Below are 27,832 nucleotides of genomic sequence, written 5' to 3' on the forward strand. Positions count from 1 at the left end.
ACTCTCAGTCATAGAGAAGGGAAGTAATGACAAGAGCATTGTGCATCCTGATCTTCATGGACAGTCTAATGCTGTGATGGTTTACTATTCTGGTGTCACGCCTTCTGAGTCTCTGGCTCGCCTTGCTGATCCTAGCTGATAACTCACTATCAAGTGAACTGTTATTGTTGGAGATGGTTCCAAGATATTTGAAGGTATCAACAATCTTCAGCTTTGTATCATCGATAGAGATGTCAGGAATTTGGCACAGCTGGTACAGAACTATTGACTGATGGTCAATCCAAACAACTCTGAAGCCTGTGAAAATCTGTCAACGATGATCTGCAAATCTGTGTAAGGCACAATTGTCGCCAAAAGGACTCCCTGATGAGTTTCTCAGAAGTTTTGGTTTTTGCACTGAGATGTCGTAGGTCAAAGAGTGAGCCATCAAGACGATATTGGAGATACACTCCCTCTTCGAGATCCTTGACAGCATGGCTAAGGACACAGGCAAAGAACAAGTTAATGGGGACTGGTTCTAGAATGCAGCCCTGCTTCACTCCATTCAAGATCTCAAGGGAACTGACGATTCGCCATTTAAAAAAGGACCTGGCGTGTCGTTCTGTCACGGAACAGCAGTATGATGTTGACAAATTTTTGGGGGTAACAGGATTGACCAAGGGGCATCTTTCTTGACTGTGTCAAAGGCCTTTGTGAGGTCAACGAAAATCAAGTAAAGTGCCATGTTGTGCTTGAGGCATTTTTTTCTTGGATTTGTCTGAGTGATCATTTCAACGGTGCTGTGACCTGGTCGAAAGCCACACTGAGCCTCAGGTAGATTTGTTTCTGCCACAATTATATGTCTCATCAGGATGATGCAAGCAAAGATTTTTCCTGCTATGGACAGAAGTGACATACTTTTGTAGTTGCCACATTCTGCTTTGCTGCCTTTTTTTTGTGGAGAGCAACAATCATGGCATTGTGAAAGTCATCTGGCATCTTTTCTTCATTACAAATGCTCAAGAGGATATCATGGAAGACCTCGACTGTGTCAGGGCCTGCCGCTTTGAAAATTTCTGCTGGGATTCCATCTTTTCCTGAAGCCCTACTCGAGTTCATCTGCTTAATGGCTTTCTTGATCTCATGAACAGAAGGAAGCAAGTCAAGCTTGTCAAGGACTGGTCGCTGAGGAATCTGGTTGAGGATTGTGGGGTTGACAGTAGATAGTCTGTTCAGCAGGCTGCCGAAATATTCTGCCCATCTGTCTCTTATTTCTGCCTGACTTTTGATCAAGGATGACCCTGAGAACAACGGTGTGGAGCCTGTCCAAAAAGGTCCATACAAGGATTTGATAGAACTGAAGAACTTTAAGTTGTGGGAGTCTGCATATTGTTGTAAATCTTCAGCTTTCCTTTCCCACCAACTATCTTGTATCACACGCAGCTCTCTGAACTTTGCTCTTCAGGTGTTGAAACTCTTTTGGAAGTGAAGGTTGGATCATTCTGCATATATGCTCTATTTTTGACCTGCAGGATTTGAGAGATGTTTTCATCATTTTCATTGAACTAATCCTGCTGCGCATGCTTCTTTGATCCCAGAACAGTGTTTGCTGTTTCAGTGACAATGTCTTTAAATTTGCTCCACTTCTCAACGCAATGTCCAACTAAGGGTATGCTAGCTTTGAGTTTTTGATCAAGTGTGTTCTGAAACTGGCTATAGCAAGCGATGTTACTCAGTTTAGTCATATTCAAAGAAGCTCTGATGACTTTTAGTTACTTGCGCTGAGTTGAAGCAACTCGCAAGTTGGGAATTGCTCTGATTAGTCTGTGGATCTGTCCAACATTCTGCACCTTGCATTGCATGGCTAATTCGTACATCCTGGAGATTCCTCTGATGCACAACGTTGTAGACAATCATGTGTCACTGTTTTTGACCTTGGATGCATCCATGTAGTCTTATGCTTATCAGCTTGTCTGAATGTTGTGTTGGCAATGCAAAGATTGTGCTCAGCACATTTGCTCAGGAGTAACAGGCCATTGCTGTTAAGTTTTCCAATCCCATGATCACCCAGAACTCCTTTCCGGTTATCTCTAACTTTTCCCACACAGGCATTGAAGTCTCCGAGGACCATTAACTTATCATTGACAGGTGTGGACTTAATGAGTTGATCCAGACCCTCATATAACTCTTCTTTCGTTTCCTCAGGGCTGTTGAGAGTTGGTACCATAGGCACTGATGACGGTCACGTGACATGCTCAGTTGAGTGAAAAACGCAACTTCATGAGGCGCTCGTTAACCCTGACAAAGTGTAGTAACATCTTTCATCAATGATCTAATCGCAAATCCTACACAATGTATCCTGTCCTCGCTCTCCATTTTTCCCTTCCACCTCCTTCATCCTTCAGTGAGCCCTCATCAGTGAGCCTGCCTCATTCAGTGCTACAATGTCTATGCATGCTAGTTCTTTGGATATAAGAACTGTTCTCTTTTCAGGTCTTGTTGTGTTATCTCTGTCCCGTTAGAGTCCGGACATTCCAAGCTCCAATGATAAGTTGTTTTTGTTTCTTTGATTTTGATGTTGTTCGGCTACTTAATGAATGATCTGCCAGCTGCAGTAAGCTAGCCAGACATTTGTAGGGCAGGCAACATTTGGGATACCTTTTTCTAACCCCACTCCCTCAAAGGGTGGGCAGTGTTGTCCTAAGGAGGGCTGCCCAGTCACCCTGGATGCTGCCAAACTCCTCTGCTGCTCCAAGTACAGAGTCGAGCAGCTTCTAGTCCAAGGGCCACCTTCGTGCAGGTTTGTGCCTCCACCTGTTGATTCGCCACATTCCTATCACTGCAGGACTTTGGAAGAAATAAACAAAGATGAGTTTGCACAAAAATCTGTGCGAGAATGATTTTAAAGTGGAAGAACCGTTGCACAGGTGCCATCCCATTCGCCTGGCCACAGAAGCCTGAGCTCAGTAACACGGAGAACTGTTACGACTGAAGGCTACTTTGGCTGCAGTGGATGACCATGATGTCTTATGTGACTTGTCATGCTCCACAGAGCTATGCGGACCACCTTCTTGACCATTGAATCAATCAAGCGATTTCTTCTGCCCAGTCGCCAGAACAATTTTCACATGTTAGTGATAGGCAAATCCCAAATTCACCGAGGATTTGAGACCTGTCAACTACCCTCACCTGGTTTAGCCCATCAATCGAAGCAGTTGCCTGTGGTGTGGCCATTGCTGACTGCAAGAACTATGTACATATATACAGTAAAGGGTTGAAACTAGGAGCTGTCTCAATGCTTGTGCACACAGCTCTGCTCAACACTCAACTGACTCCTAGGTGTGGGTCATGTGTTCTCTTAAATCACTGTGTGGGCGGTACTGCACTCAGTCCCACGTTAACCCTGTATGTGCCAGAGCTTATGCTACAGGATCTACAAGAAATTTAAGCAGCCTAAAACAGCGCGGGAGAACATAGCAAAGAATAAAGGAAGGGAGTACATTGGTAGTAAGGAAATAAATAGTTATAGAACTGAAGTCTAAAAAGATGGTTAAACATAAAGAGAGGAAATACTATTTAAAATATGAGTTAAAATGACTGTACGGCAATGCAGAGAGAGAGAGATGGAGTAATTACTTATTTGGGATAACAATGGCAGTAGAAAAAAGGGACACAGCTATCAGCGAAACAAAAATTATTATCCATATGGATAGAATAAAAGATAATAAAGGACCAATCATACTGATAGGTGTAGTCTACAAACCAACTAATAGTGGAAGGAAGGTGGAGGAAAAAAAATGTGTAGAGAAACTCGGGAATTGAGTAAAGAAAAAAATAAAATATTAATCATGGGGCTATTTCAACTACCCTGCTATTAATTGGACAGAAGCAAGCTGGTAAAGGGGCTAAGTGTTCCTTTTTTTTTTATTCGCTCATGGAATGTGGGTGACGCTAGCTAGGCCAGCATTTATTGCCCATCCTGATTGCCCTTGCTCAGAGGGCATTTTTAAAGAGTCAATCACATTGCTGTGGGTCTCGAGTCACACGTAGGCCAGATTAGGGAAGGAAATCTGCCGTCCTTACCTGAAGGACATTAATGAACCAGATGGGTTTTTACAACAATCGGCAATGGTTTCACGGTCATCATTAGACTTTTAACTCCAGGTTTTTGTTGGATTCAAATTTCACCATCTGCCGTGGTGGGATTTGAACCTGGGTCCCCAGAAGATTACCCTACAATGTGTACAGGACTCCTTTCTAACCTAATTTGTGAAAAGACCAAAGAAAGATTTACTATTGGATCTAGTACTGGGGAAATGAACCAGAGCAGATAAGGTAGGTAAAAATAATGGAAATTCTGGGCAATAGTAACCATAATATATCCTTTAAGATGATGAAAGAGAAGGACATAAGTAAGATGAAAACCAGGTAAATGGATTAAAGAAAAGCTGATTTTCAGGGGCTGAGAATAGAATTTGAGAAATTAAAATGGGCAACTGTATTGTCAAACAACAATGTGGGACAACAGGAAACATTTAAAATGGTGTTCAACAGAGTGCAGGAAAAATATATTCTCCTAGACGGATAGGACAAACTAAACACTGGTAGGACTCCATAGCTGATGAAATACATAAGGGAACAACTGAGGGTTAGAAAAGAGGCTTACATTAAGTACAAAGACAGCAGAGGAGGGCATGATAAGAGAGAATACAAAGAGATTAGAAGAAAAGTCAAAAAACAATTTGGAAGGCAAAGAGGAACTATGAAATTATCAAGAAGCATAAAACACAACATTAAAATATTTTATAGGCACATCAATAAAAAAGGAATGCTGTGATGGGAATAGGACAATTAAGAGACAGAATAATACCACAGGTAACGCTAGAGAGATGGCAGAAATATTAAATAATTACTGTGTCAGTGTTTACCAGGGAGATAGAACAGATAGACATGACATTGAATGATGTGATCAGGAATGAGATAAGTGCATTTAAGATTAAATATTGAATTAGTATTGAATAAACTAAAGAAGCTCAAAAGAGAATAAAATCCCTGGTTCAGATGGATTGTGTTCACATACTTTAGAAGAATCTCAAGGAAGAGACAGCAGAGGCATTACTGCTCATAGTAAATAATTTGTTCGAAAAAGGTGTAGTGCCAGAGAACTGGCAAGTAGCTAATATTAATCCTACATTTGAGGAGAGGAATAGAACAAGCCCAGTCAACTTAACATCAGTGGTAGGAAAAATAATGGAATCCTAACTAAAGGAGAGAATAGAAGAACATGTAGAAATGAAAAATACAACAGCATGAATTTCAAAAGGGAAAATCTTGTTTGACCAACCTTATTAAATTGGAGGAGGTAGCAGAGAGAGCAGATAATGGTAATGCAATGGATGTTACTTATCTGGATTTTCAAAAGGCCTTTGATAAGCTGTGCCATAATAGACTGATGAATAAGATAAGAGAATGTGGAGACAGGACAAGTAGCAGACTGAATTGCAAGCTAGCTTCAAGACAGAAAGCAGAGAGTGGAATAAATGGTAGTTATTCATAGAGGCAGAAACTGGGACCACTGATACTCAATTTACATTAACAATTTAGATTTGGAATCAAAAACACAATTGCTAAATTCTCAGATTATGCTAAATTTAAGGGGATGATCAACACTGAGGAGAACTGCAACAAATTACAGGAGGATATTAACAAACTTGCAGAATGGGAAAATAATTGGCAAATTGTTTCAACAGATAAATGTGAGGTAGAACATTTTGGTAGGAAGAATAGGGAGGACATTTATTACTTGGAAGGTGCAAGTCAAGGCTGGGCAGAGGAGCAAAGGGATCTCAAAACATAAATACATCAATCACGAAAAACTGCACCATAGGTTAGCAAGGTCATTAAAAAAAAAGCAAACCAAGCATGAGGCTTTCCTGCTCGAGAGAAAGAATTGAAAAGTAGGGAGGTTATGCTAAACCTGTATTGAACCTTGGTTATACTGTTTGCTGTTCTGGTTACCATATTATAGACAGGATATAAAAGCACCTGAGAGGGCACAGAGAAGATTTACAAGGATAAGACCAGAAATGCATGGGTATACATATCAGGAAAGGATTGACAGGCTTGGTCTCTTCGCTCTTGTAAAAAGGCTGAGGTCTTTAAAATTATAAGAAGTTTTTATGGACTGAATACAGAGACAATGGGCAGCATGTCACTCGGGGCACAGGGGCAGGACGCAGTGGACGGTTTGCTTCCCCAGCCCCGAAGCAAAGTCAGCCCGGAGCTTGACTTGCTCCACACCAGCCCGTCCAGCAGCCATACTGCTGCAGGTGAGCAAAATAGGCTGCCAGCGGGACTTCCGCCCCTCACTGGGACAAAGTCCCACTCTTGGGAGCTGCCAGCCAATCTGATCGGCCAGCAGCCCCAGCAAATCAGGCAGGGCCAAGAGTGCATTAGAGGGTGCTGCCAGGACTATAAGCAGGCCCAAGAAGGCAGCCCATGGTTCCAGGAGCAAGATAGTCTGGAGTATTGGGTGGAGGGGGCTTGGGCAGTTTAGGGAGGGAGGCGGGTGAGTAGGGGTGATGGGTTTTACAGCATAGGCTGGTAAGAAAGGTGGAGTACTACCTTATGGTGGCTGCACCCCCCCCCCCACCCTCCCGATGCTCAAAGGGCACTCCCTCAAATTCCTTCCTGCCTTTTTTAAAAAAGGTTTTTTTTAAAAAACGGCCTGCCCGCTCCTGCTCAACTGCCCGTGCCAACCATATTTTGGCATGGGTAGTGTATTATCGGGGTCAGTTGGCTCGTTAACAAACTCAGTTGACTCTTCATTATTTATTAAAATATGATAGGCCAATTTCAGTGCCTATCCACCTGTTATGGGAGTGAGCTCGGGAGTGAGAGGGAAAACATGTCCAGTAGCAGCATGTAAAATGCAGCCCAATGTTTCCTCTTACGGGCAAGAGCATAACTAGAGTCTACCAATATAAGATAGTCACCAAGAAATCCAATCAAAACTTTCACCCAAAGAATGGTAAGAATGTGGAACAGGGAGTGGTTGAAGCAAATAGTATAGATGCATTTAAGGTGAAACTAGACAAGCAGATGAGGGAGAAGGTAATTAGATGGTTTTGATGGTGGGTTTAGTTGAGAAAAGACTGTATATCCAATGCAGCATCATCTACAGCAGGGTTCAGCAACCTTAATAACAAGAATCTTTTTCTTATAATTTAATCAAAAATGCAATATCCTAAGAGCTACAATGCTGTTACTCCAATGCCAATAATGTTGAAAAAGAGAAAACATTTCAACAACATTTTAAAGGTTTTTACAAAAGTTAATTAAATAAAATTTTTTGCACAAATACAATATTAATAAAATCTTTTACTTAAAAAAAACTAGCCATTTACCCACTATCAAAACAGATTTGATTGATCAAGATCAAGAGCCGCAGGAGTTCTTAACAAGCCGCTGGTTGCTGAATTATATCCTAAAAAGTTTTGTTTTTTCACAACTTCAGTTTATCATGTTGCATTGAAATGAGACACTATTCCAGTAGTTCACTGGATAGTTGAAGAAGAGTAAAGAGTTCTCCTAGTGTCCTCAGTAACATTATTGTCCCAACCAGCTCCATCAAAAACAGATTAAACGGTCAAGCAGAGATCCCAGATAGACATTGCTGAATTAATATTTCTAGGTATCTTTCATAAATCAGATCAGCATCAGGCATTCTCAATTTATTCAGATATTTTCCAATCAAATTTACTACCAAAGTCAGACAACTAACACATTCCAATCAAACTACTTAAAGTAATTTAATTTTAAATAACTTAAGATAATGAAGAAAATTATGCCTCAAAAATTGGTTATCCTGGAATCAACCGATGAGAATTTTTGATTTAGTGTGACGTGCCTTTGCATGAACAACTGAAGCAAGAAATCCTTGTACAATCAAGCTGACCCTGGAAAGAATCAAGCCATCAAACAATGGCTCTGAACAAAGTTGCAGCAAATCTGGCTTTCCATGTGCAACAAATCTTATCCTTTTATAATTGCTATGGCTCAGTCTCAGGATGGGGCTGAAAAAATTACTGCTGTATTATCCAGTTAGATCTTATAAATGATCTTGGACAGAGGAGGAAATGCAGAGAATCCATACACAAATTCTCCTTCCTAAGATTTTTACAGAAATTGGCCACAATTTTTGTCACTTGTGTATTGTTTTCCATTTTCATGAGTTGGCATCAGTGTAAGTTGGAAGAGTGGTGCAGGTATAATGGCGGGTCAGGTTTTTGTGGGCCTTCCATTGTATCATGTCCATTCTTTTCAAACCTACTGCGATATTTTAGCAAGAGGAAAATGATTTTCATGTACAGGCATTTATTTTTCTTTAGTTATATATCTAAAGATAAATTTATAATAATCTGTTAGAAGTGGTTTTACAAAATGGGGTAACAATCAGAAGTATTTTGAGAGTCAGCTGAACCAACAATGGATAAGTTTCCCCAATTTACTGAAAAGCGCATCTTCACATTACAGGGTAGGTGGTGGCATATTGGCATTGTCACTAGACTGGTATTCCAGAGGCCCAGGTTAATGCACTGGGGACCCAGGTTTGAATCCCACCACGGCAGATGGCAATTCAATAAATATCTGGAATTAAAAGTCTAATGATGACCATTGCCGATTGATTCACCAATGTCTTTAGGAAGGAAATCTGCCATCCTCACCTGGTCTGGCCTACATGCAATGTGGTTGACTCTTAAAAATGCCCTCTAAGCAAGGGCAACTAGGGATGGGCAACAAATGCTTGCCAGCGATGCCCACATCCCACGAGCAAATATTTTTTAAAATTCTAGGTTTTCACCTCAAATAAATTTTAAACTTACCAGAATATATAAAATTTATTCCACAAAAGGTGAACAATATCAGAACAGTAAATAATTCTAGCCTTAATGCTAGGAAAATGGCATGTATTAGCAAGAACACAAAATGGACAGTCGCATATCAGCAGTTGCTTTACACCCAACTTGTTGGAAAGGAGAGTCAAGCAGGCAATCTTCTATCACCGTTTACTGATCTGACCCATCCTCCACATGCCAAAGTTGCATTTTATCCTCATATTACAAACTAGTTTCTTTATAACGTAAACAGACAGTAGCCTTGGCATGAGTAAATTTTTTTGAGAGCTACACCGTCAAAATGGGAGGAATCGTCCCAGATTTGCACTAAGTGCGGTAGTGGGCATGAAAAACTACGTTGCCGGCAAGTTTTTGCACCGTATCATCCGATTCCAGCCTCATTAATTATGCAACCACAGGAAACATGCCATCTCACTGGCAAGAAGCATCTGAATTGCTCGCCATGCCGTTACGTCACTGTATCCTCATTCCGAGTGCCATATCTAAACTGCAGCCACGCACATAGTTCTCAATGCTTACAACCCACGACGGCTCCAGTGAGGACATGGCCCTGAAAGCCAAGAAGGGTCAGTGACCCATCACTGGATTGCCTTTTGGGGGCTTGCCATGAGACCCAGCTCAGGCCGCAGTAGGTCCAGCAATCTCACCAATCTGGTTTGGGAGATGGTGGCAGTCGTGGTCAGGGCCAATGTTGCACAGAAGAGACTGGCCATCCAGTGCAGAAAGAGGTTGAATGATCTCAGCCGTGCCGCCAAGGTAGGGCAACCGTCTCATCACTCTAAATTCTCACACTCAGAAGGCCACCACATAATCACTGACATCTCATTCACTGTCAGTTCAAGGAACTTCACCACTCACACTCTGACACACAACCTCACATCTCCATCTGGCCTCATCTCCTCTGTAGACTTCCTCCTCAGCCATCACCATACTCAGGCCATTTGCACAGATCAACATGTGCCCCCACACACACCCTGGGATACCTCAGTAGTGCCCTAGCCCTGCAGCCTCTGCTCTTGCCCGAAGCCACTTCTCCCCCTTCCCCAAGCAAGCCCTAGCTCTGTAGCCATTGAATAGCCACCCCTGCCTTTTGGCTGGTCTGGTAGGTAGAGACATGCCCATGAACCCCTCTAAAAGTGATATGGTGCTGCCTGCGAAGCCTGGCACTGATGACTGAGTGCTACCTGAAGCAAGGTAAGCAAACAAACCTCGAAGTCCTGAGCGAAGTGCAGCTTGCCAGGTGCTCGTTGCTTATGCACAAATGTGAAACACATCAATGTGCAATCACACCGACATGCAAAGATGATCTAATGTCGGGCAATGATTCCAGCAAGCAGAGCTTATAATGAGATTTTGAAGTATTGAAATTAGGTTCCCAACATGTGGCAGCAGGAAACACAGCCCGCCATTGACGGGTGGTGCGGACAACCGCAAACTGGTTTCACGATGGCGCAAAACTGATTTTCTGCCTTCTCGCCATATTGTCCACTCACACTCGCCATGATGCCCGCTGCCAATGGGACCGGATGATTCCGCCCATGGTCTCTTACATATTCAGTGCATAAGAAAATCATAAGTAGTATGCCTGTGACTATCTGATATGTGCTGGCTGCATACAATAACCTCATTATTGTGTGGAAGTTCTCAAAATGTATTCTATATTGTTTATGATTTCCTTAGATTAAACCCGCATAAAATGTCCATTTAAAAAAACCCTAAAGAATGTCTTAAATAGATGCACTATGAGCATTGTTAGTTGTAGCATGATAAAGCAGCACCTGGTATTCATATGTATACTGGAACTCTGCATCCACCATCTGAATGTAACAGTTATTGTCTGGTTTCATGTAGAACCGAAGTTGTTTTTTCCAAGCCCAGTCTGAAGTGTTGTTAATTTGTGCTTGATTCAATTGCTTAACCACTTCTATGTTGTGAATGATGTCAAGAATTAGGGCTTTGAGTTTCAACTCCAGAACAGTAGTTTCTGAAAAAAAACCACAAACGTGCAAAAAAGAGCCTCAGATACAAACATTCGCCTAGCATGAAAATTTATACAGTTTGACCAAACAACAAGCATAGGATTAGTTTGAACTGGCCAAGCAAAGAGGCAAAACAAAAACAATAGGCCAAATAGCCTCTTTTTGCATTGTAAGCTTCCACAGTTCTATTCATAATGAGCACATTGGGTTAAACCATTGCAAACACAATCTCTCCCAGTTAATTTAAACAAAGCTGTAATTTAAGCAATTGTAAAATTTTAATGAGCAAGGGAGGTAGTTATCAAATCTAAGATTGATGCCAAAATTAAAATAGCCAAAAAGAAAGTATAGTGCAAAATGCTAAATTGAGCCTGTTTTACATTACAAACATATGAAATAGGAGCAGGAGTAAGCCATTTGGCCCCTCGAGCCTACTGCGCCATTCAATAAGATCATTGCTGATTTGATTGTGGCCTCAACTCCATTTTCCTTCCTATCCCCTATACCCTTCGACTCCCTAGTCAATTAAGAATCTATCTAATTCAGATTTTAAAATATTTAATATATTCAATATTCTTCTGCACATTCCAAGTAGCACTTCAGCTGTTGCTTATAATATTGTGCATGAAAGTTGCAAATAATGTAAGAGTTTCTGTGGGCCATCATTTGGATAACAGATACTGTAGATGAACACGTGCCATTCTAGTTTCCATACATTATCTCTGGAATCCCAAAGAATATATTCTTGGCCCCCTCCTATTTCTCAGCTGCATGCTGCCCCTCTGAGGAGAGACAGTGGGATAGTGGTATTGTCACCGGAATAGTAATCCAGAGACCCAGGTTAATGCTTTGGGCAAATGTGGAATTTGAATTCAATAAAAATCTGGAATTAGAAGTCTAATGATGACCATGAAAGCATTGTCGATTGTCGTAAAAACCCATCTGGTTCACTAATGTCCTTAGGGAAGGAAATATGCCGTCCTTACTTGGTCTGGTAAGGATGGTAGTTTTCCTTCCAGACCCACAGCAATGTGGCTGACTCTTAACTGCCCTCTGAAATGGCCTAACAAGCCACTCAGTTGTATCAAACTGCTAAAAAGTCTATATGGACGGCAGCAATTCAAGGCGGCAGCTCACCACCACCTTTTCAAGGGCAATTAGAAATGGGCAATAAATGCCCGCATAAAAAATAAATAAATAAAAATTTTAAAAAAGAAACATCATCCAAAAACACGTCAGGTTCCACATGTATGCTGAAGACACCCAGCTCTACCTCACCATCATCTCTCTCGACTCTTCCACTGTCTCTAGTTTGTCACAATGTTTGTCTGACATTCAGTGCTGGACAAACAGAAATTTCCTCCAACTAAATATTTGGGAGACCAAAGTCATTGTTTTCGACCCCACCACAATTTCTGTTCCCTAGCCACTGACTCCACCCCTCTCCTTGGCAGCTGGCTGAGGCTGAACCCAGTCCAATTGCAATCTTGATGTCATACTTGACCCATAGATGAGCATCTGACCACATTTCCGGTCTATTGCCCACTTCCACCTCCATATCATCACCTAACTGCCCCACCTCAGCTCATCTGCTGCTGAAAGCCTCATCCATGCATTTGTTACTGCTAGACTTGACTTCCCAACCTCCATAAATTTATCATCCAAAACTCTGCTGCCTGTATCCTAATCCAATTCTAATCCACGCTAATTCACATATCACCCCTGTGTTCAGTGACATACATTGGCTCCTGCATTGAGCAATGCATCAATTTCAAAGTTCTCATCCTTTTTACAAATCGTTCCATTGCTTCATCCCTCCCTATTTCTGTAATCTCTCCAGCCCTACAACCCTCCATGCTATGTGCACTCCTCTAGGTCTGGCCTCTTTAACACCCCCGATTATTAATCGCTTCACCATTAGTGGCCGTACCTTCTGTTGCCTAAGTCTTTGGCCCTGGAATTCCCTCTTTAAATATTTCCGCCTTTATTCCCTTTGTTCCTCCCTAAAACCTACCTCTTTTACCAAGTTTTTGGCCCTGATATCTCATGTGGCTCAGCATCAAATCTTGTTTGATAACACTCCTGTGAAGCATCTTGAGATGTTTTATTATTTTAAAAGCGCTATATTAATGCAAGTTGTTCTTGTTGTTGTTTGAATGCCTGCAATGCCCAGGAGCAGGATCCCAGAAATTTGCATCTCTCTGAAGATGTAATTATCTTAGTTTATCTCTAATTCGTTCTCAGTATGTGGGTGACATTTGCAGAGCTGCATTCATTTCCAATCCCTAGTTGCCTTGAGAACATGATGAAATCTTGAACCACTGCAGTCTTTGAGTCGATAAGTGTTCCTACAATATTTTGGGGGGGGGGGGGGGGGGGTGGGGAGAAAGAGTCCAGAATATTAACCCACTGATGTTGAAGCTATGTTGATAAATGGAGAGGTGGTATCAAAGTAACCTTGGTGAATTGCTGCAGTAAATCTTGCAGTTCTTAAAGACTGTGGCACAGTTCACCACTGGTGGATTAATTCTTGTGGTAGTGGCTCCAATCAAACAAACTGCTGTCACCTGGATGGTGCAGAGTCTATTGTGTGCTGTCATGGTTGCACACATCCGAGCATATATTGACTATTCCATCACATTCCTGACTTGAGTCTTGTAGATGGTGAGTAGGCTTTAAAGTGTCAGGAGGTGACAAGCTTGTCAGACAGTATCCAGCTTCTGCTCTGCTCTTCTAGCTACAGGACTGATAAAGCTGATCCAAAATCACTTCAAGTCATTGGTGACCCCCCCCCCAAAGTTATTGATGGAGGGGGCGGGGGGGAAACGACAATGCTTTTTCTTGCTCAAGCTAGCCTTACCAGGCACTTATGTGGTACAAATGTTATTTGCCACTCAACTGCCAAAGCCTCGATGTTATCCAGGCATTCCAGTAGGCCACTTAATTATCAGACAAATGTGAATTGAGCTAAACACTGACATCTACAAGACAACTGCTCCACTCCTTATCCTATAACAAGAAAAAACTCATGAAACCGCTTTCCTGAAGAGCTCAGCCAATGATATTTGAGACTGTGACTATTGGCCTCCTACAACCATAACCATCATGTACGTTTATGATTCCAGCCACTGACCCCTTTGACAAAAACAGAATTACCTGGAAAAACTCAGCAGGTCTGGCAGCATTGGCGGAGAAGAATAAAGTTGACGTTCCGAGTCCTCATGACCCTTCAACAGAACCCTTTGACCTAGTTTTGCTACAGCTCCTTAGTGCCCTATTCGGTCAATTGCTGCTGTGTATTGAGGGCAGCCACTCTCACCTTTTCTGACACTTAGCCCTTCTGTCCATATCTAAATCAAGGCTGTAATGGGATCTCCAGTCAATTCATTTTGACAGAGTTCAAGTAAGCATTGGTTAGCAAGTTATTGGTTAATAGCTGCTGCTTGACAGCACTTGTCAATCACCCCTTCCATCACTTACTGGTGATTGGGAGGAGACTGTTATGATGGTACTTGAACAGGGTTGATCGATCTTGGTTTTGGTAGATGGGCCATGCCTCAGCAAATAAATGACAGTCTTATACTGGCTGTACCGAAAAAGCTGGACTCTAAGAGCCACTCACTCTGATGCTCTAGCTATTCAGCACGACAGCCAGTGTGTTGTCAGGGCCCATTACCTCTACTGTGTCCAGTGCACCCAGCCATTTCTTAACATTACATGGAGTTAAACAAATTGGACCACAAAACGACAGCAAACATCAGTGAAAACACTGATTGCAAAGGACGAACTAATTACAAGGAAGCGTAAACTGTCACATAAAAACAGAACATTGTGAACTTTCATGGGCTTTACATTGAAGTAGAATTACTGATAATGTTCAATTCATCAATCTCCAGTTATTACGGTAATGATCAAAAGTTGAATAAGTCATTACATTTCCATTTGTAAAGAAAAATGGTCACTAACAACTGTTAATACAAGCTATGTTCAAGTATTCAGTAGTTCCTTACCAGCATTCCCTGTTTCCTCAATATAAGAGTCTATACTTGTGTAGCTTTCCAATTTTGCCATCAGTTCTACATCTAGCTGTTGCAAGCTGTGCTTTTTTATAGCATTTTCAACTTCTTTAGTAAATTGAATCTGTTCAGCTAGACAAAGGATCTGAGAACAGAGAAGTAATGAAACATTTAAGTGCAAAAAAAAATTAGAAAAATAAATAATATCCAAAACATCCAGATTTCATCTATTCCTAACCACAAAATACAATGAGGCTTCAAAATGAAAACAAATTTGGAAGTAAGATTACTGTCACGAAAGTATAATAATTCTCATAATATTGTGAAAGTAGGTTAATAGGGGGTTTGGATAGTGCACGCGCGTGTGTGTGTGTGTGTGTGTGTGATTTAATTGAAATGGAGACAGCTGGTCTGGAGGCTTTGACTCAACAAAAGAAACTAGGTTTGAAATGCTCAATACTTAATCATGGCTGAAGTTTTAGAATGTGAAGTGAAGAGAATTTGCATTTTAGATAAATCGGGGTGTTATGAATGTCAAAGAAATGGTAGGATGTTACACCTAACCAGAGAAGCTAGGCCAAGCAGTGTGTTTATTTTCCCCTAAAGGTTACTGATAACATTAGCACCATGCAATGATTTATATTATGAGAAAAGTAAATTTGAAAAGGCATATGGGGACAATGGAATTTGTATTAAAAGGAAGAAACATGTATAAAAGGAAATGGAGCTATGTGCCAAGGAAGGCATTGTAAGATCTACCTGAAATGTGAAAAGCCTCCATTTTTTGTGCATTAAACTACTCTCTACAGAAACCGAAGCTAGGAAAAGCCAATTTGAATTCCATTGTCCAGGGTATTGTGTTGACTTACCTGGATCTATTTAAATCTTTTTTTTTAACCATTGCCTTAACAGGGGGTGTAGCTGGGAGCCAGATTAATTAGGAGTTATTATAGTAGTAAATTGTAGGCCTATGTATGTGCTTGAAATCATTTTTGTTAATAAATGTTAATTTAGTTCTCTGAAAAAAATCTTGAGTCTTGGTGGACTTATTACTACTGAATTCAGGGTACACATCTCGAAATAAAATACAAATTGCAAAACCGTTGTGACTGCATGATCAAGTTTCCCTCGCCTGGCACACATCTTCTGCCGTGTCATAACAACTACTCAGATTTAAGCTTCACACAGAGTGTGATAAAAGCAGTGTGTTAATTCTGGAAGAATTCTGTTTTTTTCCCCTCTAAAATGTATTAATTTAAATGTTCAAGCTAAATCTGTTTTAAGACTAATTTGAGTTGATGGAAACGGTCTTTCCTTACTAAGCTACAAAATGAAATTTAAAGCCCAGCAATCTGCAAGAAAAAAGATAGGTTCTTCAATCTATAGGTCGGCCAGGAAGCAAATGCTTCACTTCATTGCTAATCTAATTGCTTTTGACCAAGGTATTAATAGATATACGAGGCCTGCATGAACCGTAAATCAATATCTGTGGCTCAATGCATAGGATCCAACTTTGTGCCCATGAATTTAGCTGACCTACATCTCGAGACCTTTTATCTTTAATATTCAATATCATGAGGCCAGCTCCAACAGAGTCTAAACTGGCATTTAAGAGTTGTGTGAATGGCAGAAATAATCATTTCACCCATAAGCAGTCAGTACATTAGCTAGACTATAAAATATTGGTTTTCTGGTAAAAGTATTATAGATTGTCTAATTGTGTGTGAAATATATTGAGTAAGTTATTTTCATATATTGTAAACTAAACTTTAATTGTTTTCTATATATTTGTACCATCAGTACTTTGTTGTATTTTTCTGCTTCTATATAATTTTCTTATGTGAATTAATCTCAAATTTAGCCTAAACATATGCTTTTTTCCACTTTTTTGAGAAACAGTATGTGGTGAACATATCATGTAGTTTCTGGACATTCATTTATAAAATAAAGAATAATTGCTGATCCTGTGCTGTGCTACCCCATACTTAACACTCAGCTCATATGAGACACACTTGGTTTATGGAAACTATTATCACGTTAAAATTTTTGGGTAAAAGCCCAAATCATATCTAGAGGAATAATTATGAAGCTGTAATCTAATCAATCCGCTTGCAGTATATCAGATCATGACAGCAAAGCTCTACTTTTTCATAATTGAGGTCCCAAAATCAGTTTTAGGTTTGTTTTTTGTGCTAATGGCAAACGGCGGTGCTGAAGCTAACTCATATTAAGCTTTGTGTGAATTTGTACAATGATGTTCCAACTAAATAATTAATAATGGATATTATGTTTACTGAGAAATTATTTGTTAGAGTATAGCGAAAACTACAATCAATTTATATCACAAACTTTCAATGTAACAAGTTTAATTTAAAATTATAAAATAGTATTTTTTCTGAAATTGGTAAAACTATCACCATTTTTTTTATATGTCATCAGTTTATAATACTTTTCTTACTGTAAAAAGATTTCATGACACAGGCAGACTAGGGAATTAATAAACATGTGCAATACCTGTGATGGAAAACGTGATGGATCAATGGCACCTTGTGATTGTTTCCAAGCAGCAATGCACTCAACCAACAAGTGTTTCAGGGTTTCTTTCATTACTTCAGCCAAGTTATTCAGCCAAACCTGGTAAACACAATAGAATGCTAGTGGACTTCACAACAATAAGGATTGATTAGATTTTGCATTATTCTTCGTACAGAAAAAATGTTATCACCTCAACATCATCTGTAACACAAATCTTGCTTTTTAAATGCACAACTTCACCATCCAGAGACTTCATTGCAATGATGTGTTGGAAATTTTCATCAAAGTCCACACTGTTAATACCTGGAAATAACCACAAAATCAATAATACAATAAATTTTCAGAATTTACCAAATTGAGAAAACTATTTAATTTGCAAATGAAATTGGTAATACTTTCTGTATATTTGAATAAATGGTGGTCACAGGTAGAGTATAGTGCAGTAACCAAGTGTAGGGGAACACAAGTTCTCCCAATTGTTGCCCATACAATGCTTTTTTATATATAGTAATTATTACAAAGCTTTATGTTATTGAAATCTTCAATTAACAGTTAAATTTTTATCTTGCACTGAAGTACAACATTCTCAATCACAACAACATTTTGTGATTAACAAAATCTTTTTCATTGTATTTATTTTGTAAAACAATTTTCACTTATTCTAAGAATTTCTTGGGTTACACAGCTCTTCATTTAATATTTTTCAAAATTCCACCAAACATTTGTATCACTTTACAAGATCACGATATCACAAGATGCTTCATTGGTAGGGCTAGTGGCCAAACATGGGGGCTTTGCCTCTTTTACAGGGCCCCTGTGCCCATCAGAGGCACCCCCCCAGGTCTTCTCACCCGTGTTTCCCCTCCCACACCCCAACTGTCCTGCTCAGTCTCCCACCCTCCTCGCTCTGGCTTGCCTGGCTCCAACAAAACTTCACACCTTCTTGAGCTTCACCCATCTCCATGACACTGTAGCCTTTCAGGGTTCATTGAATACTTTTGAACTAATTTAGCTCTAAATCCCAAAACAAAAAAAAAATCTGTACTTCATTTCTTTGCAAGCAATGTAGACATCATGTCTCCAGCTAAGTAAGCCCACCTCCTGTTTTAGGATCTGAACTTTCTAGCTTTTAGTCCCTGAAGTCAACATGGCCCCAACCTTTCAATACAATAGATTCCAAGTTGCTTTAGTTACATTTATCCCATTTTCTACACAGTTAAACTTCAATCTTCCCAGAACTAAACATTACCTCTAAAATATTAACATGAACTATGAACTAGATATTTATCATAAATTAAATATTTACAGATCACTGATTAAAGGATAATCAAAACAAGATCACAAAAGGACAAATGCACTGTAAGAGAGGCTGCTTAAAGGTAATGAGATTAGGTTTCAAGAGTCAACATAATCAGATATGAAGCCATACCAGCAAAAAGCTTTCGGAGATGAGTCTGAATGATAGAAGGATTGCTGGACTGTCCCAGGATTTCCAGTAAATCATCATCACCAATGAAATAGAACCGTGGGAATGCTGACCGTTTTTCCTGGATGGAGAAGTTTTGAAGATATTAATCCAACTATCTAGCAGAGAATGGTGCTGGAATTTCTTCCCAAAAAAGCCACCCATTATCCTTTTTATGCATGGCTACAAGGGAATACAAATTCACCTCCATCAAGTGATGCAGGTTTATGTTGTAAAGAAGGGCTTTCTAAAAACCTTAAAATCTTTTTAAAAATAACTGAATATTATAGAAATAGCTCTTCCTCTTACTAAGAAAAATCCTATATCAGGTAGCCAGGCTGACAAAAACAGGACAGCATAGGCTTGTTATCTCAGCCAAGGACATGACTATAGCTCAGGCTCTAAAATAACAGTGCTAAACCTGATCAAGTTTGGATCTCATGACCATTATGTAAACCAACTCATAAACAGAATTACCTGGAAAAACTCAGCAGGTCTGGCAGCATCGGTGGAGAAGAAAAGAGTTGACGTTTCAAGTCCTCATGACCCTTCAGCAGAACTGAGTAAAGTTAGGAGAGGGGTGAAATATAAGCTGGTTTAAGGCGGGGGGAGAGAAGTTGGGGGTGTGTGAGGTGGTAGTAGGGATAACCAGCAGTGATAGGAGCAGATAATCAAAAGATGTCACAAAGGAACAAAGACATGTTAAGGATGGTGATATTAACTAAGAGAATGTGCTAATTAAGAATGGATAGCAGGACACTCAAGTACAGCTCTAGTGAGGGTGGGGTGGAAAGACTGACAGGGCATTACAGATTTAAAAATAATGGAAATAGGTGGGAAAAGAAAAATCTATATAAATTATTGTAAAAAACATAAGGGAGAGGGAAGAAACGGAAAGGGGGTGGGATTGGGGGAGGGAGTTCAAGATCTAAAGTTGTTGAATTCAATATTCAGCCCGGAAGGCTGTAAAGTGCCCAGTCGGAAGATGAGGTGCTGTTCCTCCAGTTTGCGTTGGGCTTCACTGGAACAATGCAGCAAGCCAAGGACAGACATGTGGGCAAGAGAGCAGGGTGGAGTGTTAAAATGGCAAGCGACAGGGAGGTTTGGGTCTTTCTTGCGGACAGACCGCAGGTGTTCTGCAAAGCGGTCGCCCAGTTTACGTTTGGTCTCTCCAATGTAGAGGAGACCGCATTGGGAGCAACGAATGCAGTAGACTAAGTTAGGGGAAATGCAAGTGAAATGCTGCTTCACTTGAAAGGAGTGTTTGGGCCCTTGGATGGTGAGGAGAGAGGAAGTGAAGGGGCAGGTGTTGCATCTTCTGCGTGGGCATGGGGAGGTGCCATAGGTGGGGGTTGAGGAGCAGGGGGTGATGGAGGAGTGGACCAGGGTGTCCCGGAGGGAACGATCCCTACGGAATGCCGCCGGAGCGGTGAAGGGAAGATGTGTTTGGTGGTGGCATCATGCTGGTTGTCCGCCAACTCCAGCATGATGCCACCACCAAACACATCTTCCCTTCACCCCCCCTGACGGCATTCCGTAGGGATCGTTCCCTCCGGGACACCCTGGTCCACTCCTCCATCACCCCCTACTCCTCAACCCCCACCTATGGCACCTCCCCATGCCCACGCAGAAGATTGAACACCTGCCCCTTCACTTCCTCTCTCCTCACCGTCCAAGGGCCCAAACACTCCTTTCAAGTGAAGCAGCATTTCACTTGCATTTCCCTTAACTTAGTCTACTGCATTTGTTGCTCCCAATGCGGTCTCCTCTACATTGGAGAGACCAAACGTAAACTGGGCGACCGCTTTGCAGAAAACCTGCGGTCTGTCCGTAAGAAAGACCCAAACCTCCCTGTCGCTTCCCATTTTAACACTCCACCCTGCTCTCTTGCCCACATGTCTGTCCTTGGCTTGCTGCATTGTTCCAGTGAAGCCCGATGCAAACTGGAGGAACAGCACCTCATCTTCCGACTAGGCACTTTACAGCCTTCCAGGCTGAATATTGAATTCAACAACTTTAGATCTTGAACTCCCTCCCCCATCCCCACTCCCTTTCCGTTTCTTCCCCCTCCCTTTTGTTTTTTCCAATAATTTATATAGATTTTTCTTTTCCCACCTATTTCCATTATTTTTAAATCTGTAATGCACTGTCAGTCTTTCCACCCCACCCCAACTAGAGATGTACCTTGAGTGTCCTGCCATCCATTCTTAATTAGCACATTCTCTTAGATAATATCACCACCTTTAACACGTCTTTGTTCCTTTGTCTGTGACATCTTTTGATTATCTGCTCCTATCACTACCCCCCCCGCACCACCAACTTCTCTCCCCCCACCTTAAACCAGCTTACATTTCACCCCTCTCCTAACTTTACTCAGTTCTGCTGAAGGGTCATGAGGACTCGAAACGTCAACTCTTTTCTTCTCCACCGATGCTGCCAGACCTGCTGAGTTTCTCCAGGTAATTCTGTTTTTGTTTTGGATTTCCAGTATCTGCAGTAGTTTTTTGTTTTTATCTCTATGTAAACCAACTGTCTGAGTAAATATTAAACAAGATGTCCTAGCAAGCGATAAGCCATCAGAAAACATCAGGCAGAGGAGGGATTTAACTTGAGTACCTGGCCCTCAGTGATTAGATAAATGGGATCGAACAAGTGATTGACATGAAGATAAAAGCAAAAAACTGCGGATGCTGGAAATCCAAAACAAAAACAAAAATACCTGGAAAAAACTCAGCAGGTCTGGCAGCATCTGCGGAGAGGAGCACAGTTAACGTTTCGAGTCCGAATGACCCTTCTGTTGAAGTGTCATTCAGACTCGAAACGTTAACTGTGCTCCTCTCCACAGATGCTGCCAGACCTGCTGAGTTTTTCCAGGTACTTTTGCTTTTGGTTGTGATTGACATGGTTTACCCATCGGCCTCTAGAAATAAGGTATATAAACAGGTACTCAGGAGGGAATTTTTTCAGTCTTCCTTGGATGGAAGAAGATCAGGAGAGAGCTGCATAACACTTTGATCAGCTCAAGGAGACAGAGCAGAAGGGACCACCACAACCAGATACAGAAATCAACGCTCACTGTCTGTCATGCGTCTACTTATCCTCCGGGAGAGTAATCCACTCATCTGTCACTTTCCTGCTATTCAGCTTACATATCATACTTAAACCGTTGCTACTCAATAAACTGCTTTAAAATCACCTATGAGCTTGGCCCCCTTTTTTGGGTAATTGGCAACTCAAATCTTACAATGTGGATCTTAAATTTATTTGTTCATGGGGTGTGAGTGTCACTGGCAATGACAGAATTTATTACCCATCCCCAATAGCACTTGAGAAGGTAGTGGTGAGCCACCTTCTTGAGCTGCAGCAATCCATGTGGTATAGGTAGACCCACAGTGCTGACAGGAAGAGAATTCCAGCATTTTGATCCAGTGACAATGAAGGAGTGGAGATATAGTTCTAAGTCAGGATGGTATGTGACCTGGTGGGGAACTTGCAGGTGGTGTTGTTCCCTTGTGCCTGCTGCCCTTGTCCTTCTAGGTGGTAGCGGTCATGGATTTGAAAGGTGCTGTCAAAGGCACTTGGGGAGTTGCTGCAGTGCATCTTGTAGATGGTACACACTGCTGCCACTATGCATGGGCAGTGGAGAAAGTGAACATTTAAGGCGGTGACTGGGGTGACAATCAAGCGGGCAGCTTTGTCCTAGATGCTGTCAGACTTCGAGGGTTGCTGGACTCATCCAGGCAAGCAGGGGGTATTCCATCACACTCTTGACTTCTGCCTCGTAGATAGTGCACAGGCTTTGGGGAGTCAGGGGGTGAGTTGCTCAGTGCAGAGTTCCCAACCTCTAACCTGCCCTTGTAGCCACAGTAGGTGGATGAATTGAGTTCCCTTTTAATATATTTATTCATACAAAATGAAGTGTTCAACCTAGTGAAGCTAAAGCACAGGACTATTTGCATGCCAAACAGCATAAGCAGCAAGTGATAGACAGAGCTAAGCAATCCTACAACCAACGGATCAGATCTAAACTCTGCTGTCCTGCCACATCCAGTCGTGAATGATGGGGGACAATTAAACAACTCATTGGAGGAGGAGGCTCCACAAATATCCCCATCCTCAATGATGGAGGAGCCCAGCACATCAGTGCAAAAGATAAGACTGAAGCATTTGCTACGATCTTCAGCCAGAAGTGCCAGGTGGATGATCCATCTCGGTCACTTCCAGAGGTCCCCAGCATCACAGATGCCGGTCTTCAGCCAATTCGATTCACTCCATGTGATAGCAAGAAATGGCTGAAGGCACTGGATACTGCAAAGGCTATGGGCCCTGACAATATTCCAGCAATGGTACTGAAGACTTGTGCAGCAGAAGTTGCCGCACCCCTAGCCATGCTGTTCCAGTACAGCTACAATGGCATCTACCCGGCTATGTGGAAAATTGTCCAGGTACATCCTGTACACAAAAAGCAGGACAAATCCAACCTGGCCAATTACTGCCCCATCAGTCTACTCTCCATCATCAGTAAAGTAATGGAAGGGGTCATCAACAGTGCTATCAAGCAGCACTTGCTTAGCAATAACCAGCTCACTGACGCCCAGTTTGCGTTCCGCCAGGGCCACTCAGCTCCTGACCTTTTAAAAGCCTTGATTCGAACATGGACAAAAGAGCTGACCTCCCAAGGTGAGGAAAGAGTGCCTTAGCAAAACTGGAGTCAATGGGAATCAGGGGGAAAACTCTCCGCTGGTTGGAGTCATACCTAGCACAAAGGAAGCTGGTTGTGGTTGTTGGAGGTCAGTCATCTGAGCTCCACGACATCACCGCAGGAGTTCTTCAGGGTAGTGTCCTCAGCCTGCACCTGCCAAACTGTCAGAGGCCTGGTGGGCAGGCGAAGAGCCCAAGCGGCCTTCGCGTTTTCCAGGAAACCTCATCCACGGGCAGGATGAGGTTTCCTGAAGGTTTTATAAATTAATAAAAAAAAGTTTGGTAAACTTGACAAACATGCCCCAGTTCATGTGACACTGTCACATGAGGGGGCATGTTTAAATCATTTTTTACATGAATTTTTAAAAACTGTTATTGTCTATTCAATCTCCGAGGCCACTCCGTGCCTCGGAGATTGCTGCGCTCTTTCGTGCTCATGCGCAAAAGAGTGCAGGCCCCGACTCTCCCTCCTCCCCCCACCCGCACAGGTAGCACTAAGTGCTACGGAATGTGTATTATGCTGGCCGGGCCTTAATTAGCCTGCCCTCGTAAAATGGCGGCGCACATCAGATTGTGGGCAGCAATCAGCTCCACGCCCACCCCCATCCACTCCCACCCAGCCTGCCCGACATAGATAAGATTCAGCCCATGATATTGGGTTTCTGCAGATCAAGCACATAGATAACTAAAAAAAATGTTTTCAAAAATTCGGAACGTTAGATTTCAATTCATTGTTTTGTTCCCTGTTAATCAATGCTGATCTACATTTTCTTTATCTTTTCAGGCTCTTACCTCCAGAAATTCATTGAGTGACTTCTGGCATCTTTGCAGCTGGTCTAGTATGGTAATGAGCGAATGCCTGATGCCAGCTCGCATACAGAGTGAAGTTACTCTGTTGTCTCTTTGAACATCTGCCATTATTGATCTGGTGAAGATAAAAATATATTAAACCAGTATTGTATTAACTATCCATGCTTAGCCAAGCTTTCCTTATATTAACACTGTTCATTACTAAGGTAAACACATCTATATGAAATGCTTACTATTTTCTGATCCATAAGCCACTGTTGGGACATATTTTCCAGATTATACAAAAATTAGAAAAGTGAATACAATACTAAACTACAGAAATTTACAACACATGCCTTTCGATCCACTTTATTGGTGCTGATTCTTTCCCACTGTTCTGCACTCTCTTCATGGCACTATATTTTACACTGTCTCAAATATTTAACCTATTTCCCTTAAATGATTCATGGTGCCTGCCTCAGCCATTGCAGCAACTTATCTATGCCTCCCTTTAGTCTTATAATCCTCCTTGGCAAACCCCCTACTTTTGTCTCATCAGCAACTTTCAAGATTGCCTTCATTATCACAGAATCTCAGTGCAGAAGAGGCCCTTCAACCCATCGAGCCTGCACCTGACCTACCTACCTAATCCCATTTACCAGCACTTGGCCCATAGCCTTGAATGTTATGACGTGCCAAGTGCTCATCCAGGTACTTTTTAAAGGATGTGAGGCAACCCGCCTCCACCCCCCTCCCAGGCAGCGCATTCCAGGCCATCACCACCCTCTGGGTAAAAAAGTTTTTCCTCAAATCCCCCCAAACCTCCTACCCCTCACTTTGAACTTGTGTCCCCTCGTGACTGACCCTTCAACTAAGGGAACAGCTGCTCCCTATCCACCCTGTCCATGCCCCTCATAATCTTGTACACCTCGATCAGGTCGCCCCTCAGTCTTCTCTGCTCCAACAAAAACAACCCAAGTCTATCCAACTGCTCCAACAAAAACAACCCAAGTCTATCCAACCTCCCTTCATTACTTAAATGTTTCATCCCAGGCAACATCCTGGTGAATCTCCTCTGCACCCCCTCCAGCGCAATCACATCCTTCCGATAATGTGGCGACCAGAACTGCACACAGCACTGCAGCTGTGGCCTCACCAAGGTTCTATACAACTCCAACATGACCTCCCTACTTTTGTAATCTATGCCTCGATCGATAAAGGCAAGTGTCCCATATGCCTTTTTCACCACCCCACCAACATGCCCCTCCGCCTTCAGAGATCTGTGGACACACACGCCAAGGTGACCTTTGTTCCTCAGGACTTCCAAGTGTCATGTTGTTCATTGAATACTCCCTTGTCAAATTACTCCTTCCAAAAAGTGTATCACCTCACACTTTTCAGGGGTAAATTCCATCTGCCACTTATCTGCCCATTTGATCATCCCATCTATATCTTCCTGTAGCCCAAGACACTCAACCTCACTGTTAACCACCCGGCCAATCTTTGTGTCATCCACAGTTCATAACGTTTATTCACATCAAGAGCAAAAATTAACCCTATACTGACCCCAGGGTACATCACCTCAGACCTTTTCCAATCTGAGCACCATCCATCTATACTAAATTCTTTGGTTCATTTCCAATCAACCTTGTTGCTACATTTATACACTTAGTAGAAAACCATTGAAGAGCACCAAGGTTCAAATTATCTCAAAAGCCGGTAATATTTTGGCTTTTTTAGAGATGGCCATTGAGTATACAATTAAAAAGTAATGATAATTTTATACAAAACATAGATTAGGTCAGGGTTTGAGTCTGATGTGGAATTCCAGAAAGGAAATTAAAGCACTAGAGCTTGCACAGATTGTAGACCAGGCTAATGCCTGGAAACTATAGCCATGGAAAGAGATTTGAGACAGTGGGACTATTTCCACTGGAGAACTCAACATGAGGTCTAAGCTGGGCTTTGCAGAGTGCAGCAAAATTTCTCCCCTTTTATATTTTAACTCTCTAGATATAAAAGGTTAACATTCCATTAGCATTTTTGAGGTTTTTTTTGTTCCTGACCATCACATTTTAGTAATCTGTGAACATGGACTCCTAAATCTCTTTGGGCCAGGACTGTTCCTAGCTTTTCACTAATTAAAAAGACACTAAAAATCAACCTTTTTTTGGTCAAAAATGGATGACCTCACACCTAGACGTGGAAGAATTCCCACTAGACGCATGAGACACATGCAGCAGACAAAGCACACGCTTTAATCTGTTTTCTATAGCTCGGATGATCACACACCTACCTGTGTTGTAATTCATCTGTCACAGTTTAGCCCATTCATTGAATCTGTCAATATTTCTATTATTTTATATCCCCACTACATCACTTACTATGCCCCCAACTTTTGTGCCATCAGCAAACTTGGATACATGGCTTTCAGTTATGTTATCTATGTTATTAATAAATATAGTGAACAGTTGAAGCCCGAGCATAAATATCAGATATCACTTGTCAGTTCTTTCCAATGTCTATTACTTCAGTTAACTCTTCAAACAATTTAATTAGGTTCATTATACATGACCTACTCTTTACAAAGCCACGTTAGCTCTGTGATCGACTCAAAGTTCTCTAAAGTCCTCAATCACTCTGTCCTTAATTATAGATGCCAATATCTTCTCCACAACAGATGTTACATCAACAAGTATATCGGGCAGGATTTTTGCTCCCAAGATGGGTAGCGTGAGTTGGGAAATTTCCCGGCTTGGCACACCCGCCTCAGGAAAAAGTCCTCCAAATGGTGCAATTTTTGCTCCGGGTGGAGGTGTTGGTGGGGGGGGGGGGAGGGACGACGACACAGGTACAGAGTCGGGTCCGCCACCCCTGGACACAGATTGGAGATGGTCACAAGAGCTGCCAGGTGCCAAGGCAGGCTGTTAAAAGTCCCGCCTCCATTATCTGCAACTTCATCCCAGTTGTTTTGATAAACATTGGGCCCTCTAGCCCCTTATCCCTCACCCACTCCCCATGCCAACCCATGCTCCCCACATCTCAATGGCCTCACATACCCTCCATGCCATCCCATGTCCCCACCCATCCCATGGTCCCTTTTAGACCCTATGCCAACTTAGTGCCAACTCATACCAATCCATGCTCCCACAACCTTTGTAATCACACTCTCCATACCAACTCACCCGGATCCACTATATGCAGACCTCAGGAGCTTTGCGGAGATTAAATAAATTAAATATTACTAAACTCACTATATAAAAAAAATGTCCCATTCATGAAAGCCCATTCAATACATTTAAATCTCCTTTGATCCTTAATCCCTTATAAAAACAAACATTTGTATAACTCCAGATGTAAGACAGCTAATCCTTTAATATCTTTGAACTGTCAATCAGGCTATGAACATACAACTGACCTCCACTGTGATAATGACAGGTTGTGGAATGA

General features: G+C 41.8%; 1 protein-coding gene across 2 annotated transcripts in view; it reads right to left on the bottom strand.

Moving 5' to 3' along the window:
• The window catches only part of dync2h1 (dynein cytoplasmic 2 heavy chain 1), a 766,235-nt gene that overhangs the window by 639,241 nt on the left and 99,162 nt on the right, over positions 1-27,832 (bottom strand). For both annotated transcript variants that reach the window (XM_078545532.1, XM_078545531.1), the window contains exons 28-33: positions 24,386-24,518; positions 18,857-18,974; positions 17,618-17,730; positions 17,407-17,526; positions 14,887-15,037; positions 10,676-10,881 (exon numbers count right to left, since the gene is read on the bottom strand). In XM_078545532.1, the coding sequence (XP_078401658.1) occupies positions 10,676-10,881; positions 14,887-15,037; positions 17,407-17,526; positions 17,618-17,730; positions 18,857-18,974; positions 24,386-24,518 (841 nt within the window). The remainder of the gene's footprint in view (positions 1-10,675; positions 10,882-14,886; positions 15,038-17,406; positions 17,527-17,617; positions 17,731-18,856; positions 18,975-24,385; positions 24,519-27,832) is intronic.

The sequence above is a fragment of the Cetorhinus maximus genome, chromosome 7 (assembly GCF_964194155.1).
Source record: "Cetorhinus maximus chromosome 7, sCetMax3.hap1.1, whole genome shotgun sequence".
Classification (NCBI taxonomy): Eukaryota; Metazoa; Chordata; class Chondrichthyes; order Lamniformes; family Cetorhinidae; genus Cetorhinus; species Cetorhinus maximus.